Here is a 6,320-nt window from a genome sequence, read left to right on the forward strand (position 1 = left end):
CCAAATGTAGTTTTGATTGAATTATTAGATCCATATTGGTGACTTGTTTCACCAACCTTTGCTTTGGAAGATGAGATCATAAGAAGTTGTATATTAATAATAAGATTTTTTTATTCACATTTTGACTTGAAGGAATTATTTATGGTAGGTTTGATGGCTACTACACTAACAGTTGTTGAGTCCAGGTTGGCTTTTAAAAGCTTTAATCTTAGGGTATTACAACACAACAACACCCACTTCCCATTAATCATCAGAAGATTCAACCACGTGATATTTCTTTTATTCTTATTATTATAATAAAGTTTACACACATGCTCTTTGAAATAAAAATAATTAAAAATTATAATTACATGCAATTTAAAACTAAACACTAAAAATGTAAAAAAAAAAGTTAGTAATTAAAACAACGAATTTTATCTAAATAATATGGTGTATAAATTAATTAGGATTTTCTATTTTTATTTTATTTAACTGATTTTGGTATTTAAAACGAATAATACCTCCAATAATGTTATTTTAGGTAGAATAAAGGATATATAAAATTTGTTGTGATTGTGAGAGAAATCTTAAAGTAATATGGTATTATTTCTTTGTTATATAAAAGAATTGTGTTAAAACTTAAATATTTATGGCTAGAAAACATAATATTTAATAAAATCACAACCATTAAAATTACTTCATAACCGTTAAAACAAGTAATAGCAAGTAAGTAAAAAAGTGTGAGGAAGAGAAATCTACATATAAATTTTATACTAATTCAGATAAAAAAAATCATACTTTCATTGTTAACTTTCTAAAAGAGGGATTAACTTATAATTAAAAATAAACCAACAACTTACAAATAGAAGTACAATGTACTACTCTTGACAAACAAGAGATTCACAACACCTCCTTTAACAGATACAAGGATGAACAAGTTCAAAACTAAACTCAAGAGATTATGCTATCACACTTAGACTCACTAAGATTAACACTTCCTTCTACTTAACTCTAAGTTTCTCAAGCTTTCTTAAAACAAAGCGAGTTTAGACCAACACTTAGTTCTAAAAAATGTTAAGTTTTTGTTACTTTAAAAGAGCTTAGAAATTACTTATTTATAGGCTTAGTTCAAAGAAGGTTAAGAAGATAGTCAATTATCTCAAGTAATAATCGATTATTCCATAAACTTATAAAAGTGTTTTTCTCTAAGATAATTGATTATCCTAAGTGATAATCGATTATCATGGAGCCATTAAAGAAATTGTTCTTTCTAGGATAATCAATTATTCCAAGTGATAATCGATTATTCTAAAAAATTTTGTCATCTATGAACTTCTCTATGATAATGGATTATCCCAAATGATAATCGATTATTTTAGTGTGTTTTTTAAAAATAGCTTTAATCTGAGTTTCTTTTTCTTAGTTGTGTTCTTGAAAAAAGTAAGTATAAAATGTAAAGGCTAATCTACCTTTAATAATAGTTTCTTTAGTCTTCAATTCTCATTATCAAAACTCTTTTGTCACTAGTGCAAAAAATGTTTTTTATACCTGTTAAAAAAATGCTTGTTATACCTGTTTTTGACTCACTATAGATGCGGGGGTATAAAAAGTTTTCGTTCTTTTACATCGATTCTAAAACCGGTGTATAAGTTTACTTTTTTGCACTAGTTATTTTTGTAACAGGTATAAAAGTTTGATATTTACACCTGATATTCTGGGATCAAGTATAAAAAAATCGCCTCACTTATTTTAAAAAAACTCACTTTTATACCTGTTGGTAACAAAACATGTGTAAAAGAAACTCACTTTTATACCTGGTGATGTCATTACCAGTGTGAAAAAACAAGACTTTTTATATCTAATGTGTCTTTAACCGGTGTAAAAGTGACGCTTTTTTAAAATATTTTATTTGTATATGCTAGTATCCATATCCAGACCTACAAAAAATTCAATCTCAAATTTACCTAACAATATTGTTTCTATTAACACATCAAAATTTAATATTTACTTAACAAAGTTGCTAAATATATTTACCTAACATACTTACTTAACACAGTTACACATAAAATAGTTCCTAAACTCAAAATGTAACATGGAAACACCTAATCATTTACAAATGGTTAAAAACAATGCAGTCCACTGCTCCCGAACATCTTTTATGACATGTTGCTCCATTGTAGATGTGTCATCAAATATCTACACAATGAATAGTTTGAGTCAAGTTATAATATTAATGGTTTAAGATCTTAGTTATAAAATGTTCACGTTACCAAATTCCATGAGTCAACGACATTTGTGGATATAATTTTCTGCATATGCCTCATGACATAATATCCGCACTCAAAGCTTTCCGGTTGACGTGAGCACTACAAGTTAAATTTATAAAGTATCAAAAAATTTATAATTGTATTTATAGTTTGAAAGATTAACTACTTACAGTTAGTGCAATGAAGTGCAACTTCTTTCTAGAGACGATATGTGTTCCCTGTAACCTTGAATATGCCTCAACTACTCTATAAAGTTAAATGTACATTAAAATAAGTCCTAAGGAACTTAGTAAAACCAGTTATGTGTACACAACAAATAAATTATTAAAAAACTTACGATATTAGTGTACTTTTAATTGCCAAAGTGCGAGGTTTTTTGTGCAATGAACATAAGAGAACTATAAGAAATTGTTGAGGAAGAATCAGTAACAATTGCCAATGACCCCTGCAAATTCAAACAATAATAGTGTTAAATAACATTTACATAAATATAATTTTATTAATAAAAGTTATATACTTATTGTTGCAAATAAGGTGCTAAGTACACTTGCTTTTTTCCGTTTACAAAAGCCTCCAAGAGGTACTTTTGGACCTCTTCACCTTTATTCCCAACTCCTTGAATGGCAACAGGGTCAATAAAACCATAAATGTGATCATTATTCCTTTCAATGCTCAACCGATGTAAATACCTTAAACATTAAAAATGAATAATGTTAGAATAAAATATTTAATATATTTAAACTTCATAAATGTAGAAATTTACTTACAACAACCAAAGTTGTAGTACTGATATACATAACATATCAGTGCCAGAGAGAATTTCAAAAATATCCCTTTGACATATGAAGAAAGAGAGCAAAGTTGTCATGTTTGTGACTTTAGGAGGCATTTGCAACTCTATAGGAGAAAGGGAGATCTTCACTGCCAACACACCAAGTTGTTCTAGAATTGTTTGTTGTGGCGGTTGTTGAAGTGATTCATTCATAACTTCTTGCCCTTGCGCTTCAACCTGGTATACATATTTAAAAACTTACAAAAGATTAGTGAGATGAAGAAAGAGTACGGTGATATGAGGCGATTTTTTTATACTTGATCCCAGAATATCGGGTGTAAATATGAAATTTTTATACCTATTACAGAAATAACCGGTGTAAAAAAGTAAACTTCACCAGTTTTAGAACCGGTGTAAAAGAACGAAAACTTTCTATACCCCCTACATCTATAGTGAGTCAAAAACAGATATAAAAAGCCTTTTCAACATGTATAAAAAACCTTTTTTGGACTAGTGTGTCTTCAATTTAATTTTTGTTTTTAAATATAGTATTTATACAAATTTAATTGCAAAAGGATGAAGGGAGTAAAATATGTTCTTTGTGAAGATAAATATGAGATGATATTAAACTCAAATAGATTTTTTAAATGCGAAACTTTAAATCTCTTAATTAGTTAATTGAACTAAATGTATTTCATAATTAATGATAGAATCAAATTTGGTGAGTAATGTAACATCCCAAAATATAGCATAATACTATATCATAGATTAATCACATATAATAATATGATAGATCAGTTCATAGAGAGTTACTAAAGTATTTTAATAGTACAGTTATCCAAAATAACCATAAAACTAAAAACTTTACAGAGTAACATAAGTCTGATACAAAAATATAGACATAAACCGAACGGTGATACAAGACCATGTATAAACCGATCGGTTTACAAAAGATAAGCTAAGCCCATTGACCGAACAGTCCATTCTAAAACTATACACAATTGATGATCGAGCGGTCCTAACCTAAGCAACAGGATCCTCGCCTTCCAACGCTTGCTCCACCGAACACTCAACGCCTTCTGCTCACATCCACAGGATGATCATTGCAAAAGAAAAGGTAACCAAACGGACAAAACAAGACAAAACAAGAAAGTAGGGTAAGCTAATGTAATTTAATTATAAACACATCTATATATTTCATGCAATTTTAGTCTGTACAAAACCGAACGATACATCATGCAAACACTGAATACAAATAATCACATACAAACCGAACACCACAATTCACACACACACACACACACACACACACACACACACACACACACACACACACACACACACACACACACACACACACACATATATATATATATATATATATATATATATATAAACCGAACACTATGACTTGACCATCCGGATTGTATGAATATGTAGCTACAGTCGTCCTTGCACTTGTGGTAGTGTAACAGTTGACACCAATCAAGCTACTACCCAAGGTTAATCCCATAATACCTACCTCGGCACCTTGAGGTGGTAGGACCTCCTGCTATTCTCACAAATGAAATATCTCTCTCTATGTGAGAATGATACTCATAGAATTTCAGGATGAACGCGAACTTAGCATATCCATATTCATACTTTACAATTCAATAACCATACACGAGACATTCTGCCTTGGAATTTTCTTCCATAGTATTTAAAAGTCAAAATTCTCATATTTAACATAATCTATCATTCATCAGTTATATTTTCATTCATAGAATAAAGAGAACATGTGAACGTTGGAGACCGAACACCTTCACACTACCCAATCGAGAGGACCGAACGGTTCATAAGACACAAAACAGAAGAAAATGACCGAATGCTATTATTGACCGACCACTATAGAAAACCAACTACTAGAAACTTAGCCCAACCTGAAGAGCTTAAACTGAACACTCATAGCTCAAACCAAACTCTTACAAACTTAGACCGAATGCTTTTATTGCACCGCGTACTTAGAGCGTACTGGATACTCTATCCAGACCGAACATTATTTTAAATATCAGAACACTGTGGTTAGACCGAATGGTCATAAATAGATAACACCTCTAATAGACCGAACCCAGTTAATGATTGAGTACGGAACACAACCGAACGGTCAACAAAACAAAATTCTGAATAACACTTCTTAGACTAAAACAAGATATTTTTCTTAATTTCTAAACCTCCAAACTTGATTTCTAAGTTATTTTAAACCTATTCCACTGAACCTATTTCACACTGACCCCAACTCATATTTTCACATACTCTCTTTCCCAAACCAGAAATGACCGAACGTTCTACAGCCGAAAACTCCAAACCAGTTCACAAGTCTCGGCCAATCACAGAATTTGAATACAATTTAATCAAACATATCATTATTCATACATGCAAGCATTCAAACAGAAATTCCAAACACAAAAAACATAATTAAATTACTAGATTCCCTTACCTTGAATAAACCAGACACTTCCTAAGCTTCCATCGTTTTGACTAACCAGCAACCACTTCTAAGCAACCTACTAAATTTCTGATCAGTGAAAAATGACCAACTAGAGGATCAAAGACAGAAAAACAGATTCAGAGAGATAGATGATGAACACATGCAAGCTGAATGGTGCTTGCATGTGTAAGAAAATACATAAACTTCAAAGAACAAGTGAATTTACTTACCCACTTCACACAGCAGCTAGATTGATGAAAAGAAAAACTCTTGTCACTGAGGAAGAACTCAGACACAACCTAGATGATGATCAGAAAAAGGAGAAAGTGAGAATTTGTAGAGAGAAAGAGGAGGAAATAAAACTCAGAAATTTGGAGAGAAGAGGTGCATGCAGAAAAGTGGTCCGAAATTTTGAAAAGTTTACTTATATACTACCGTCGAAAACCGATCAGTCCAATCAGTTGCGTACACTTGAATTCTACTTTTCTCTGAATTGAATAGTCCTGACAAGTAACTTTTTCTACAATCACAACATCTTTTATTTTCTTTATTGTCTATCGAAACAAACAAGTCATTATGAGATAATATGTAGTTTCAACTACTATTTTCATCTGTCTAACGTGATGGATTATTTTTTTTATAAGAATAAATTGTGTTTTCCATTACAAGTAGAAGTAAATTATGAATTTAAAAATAGTTATTACACTTTAAATAATAATTATAATATGATTAAAAAAAAGTGACATTGAATTTTGCAATGTTTATATTCAATGAATAAATCTTGAACATCCAAATCATTACAATAGTAATAATTATTGTTTGATCCAATGAA

General features: G+C 30.4%; 1 protein-coding gene across 1 annotated transcript; it reads right to left on the bottom strand.

Annotated features, from left to right (window-relative positions):
• Nucleotides 1-2,085: 2,085 nt before the first annotated feature.
• LOC148197020 (uncharacterized) lies at nt 2,086-4,531 on the bottom strand. The gene is made up of 7 exons (XM_088093576.1): nt 4,463-4,531; nt 3,014-3,255; nt 2,768-2,935; nt 2,584-2,691; nt 2,417-2,492; nt 2,250-2,345; nt 2,086-2,175 (listed from the first exon to the last, which is right to left on the bottom strand). The coding sequence occupies exons 1-7, from the start codon at nt 4,529-4,531 to the stop codon at nt 2,086-2,088; spliced, it is 849 nt and encodes a 282-aa protein (XP_087949702.1).
• Nucleotides 4,532-6,320: the final 1,789 nt, after the last annotated feature.

The sequence above is a fragment of the Vigna umbellata genome, chromosome 6, assembly GCF_029865625.1.
Source record: "Vigna umbellata cultivar VRB3 chromosome 6, Vumbellata_1.0, whole genome shotgun sequence".
NCBI classification, from domain to species: Eukaryota; Viridiplantae; Streptophyta; class Magnoliopsida; order Fabales; family Fabaceae; genus Vigna; species Vigna umbellata.

What these genes read in the sequence shown, in the direction of transcription:
- LOC148197020 (XM_088093576.1), bottom strand. Translation starts at nt 4,531, where the DNA reads ATGGGATTAACCTTGGGTAGTAGCTTGATTGGTGTCAACTGTTACACT. An exon ending in TTAGCACCTTATTTGCAACA is followed by an intron (nt 2,692 to 2,767) that starts ATAAGTATATAA and finishes TTGAATTTGCAG; the next exon opens with GGGTCATTGGCAATTGTTAC. An exon ending in TGCACTTCATTGCACTAACT is followed by an intron (nt 2,346 to 2,416) that starts GTAAGTAGTTAA and finishes TTTAACTTGTAG; the next exon opens with TGCTCACGTCAACCGGAAAG.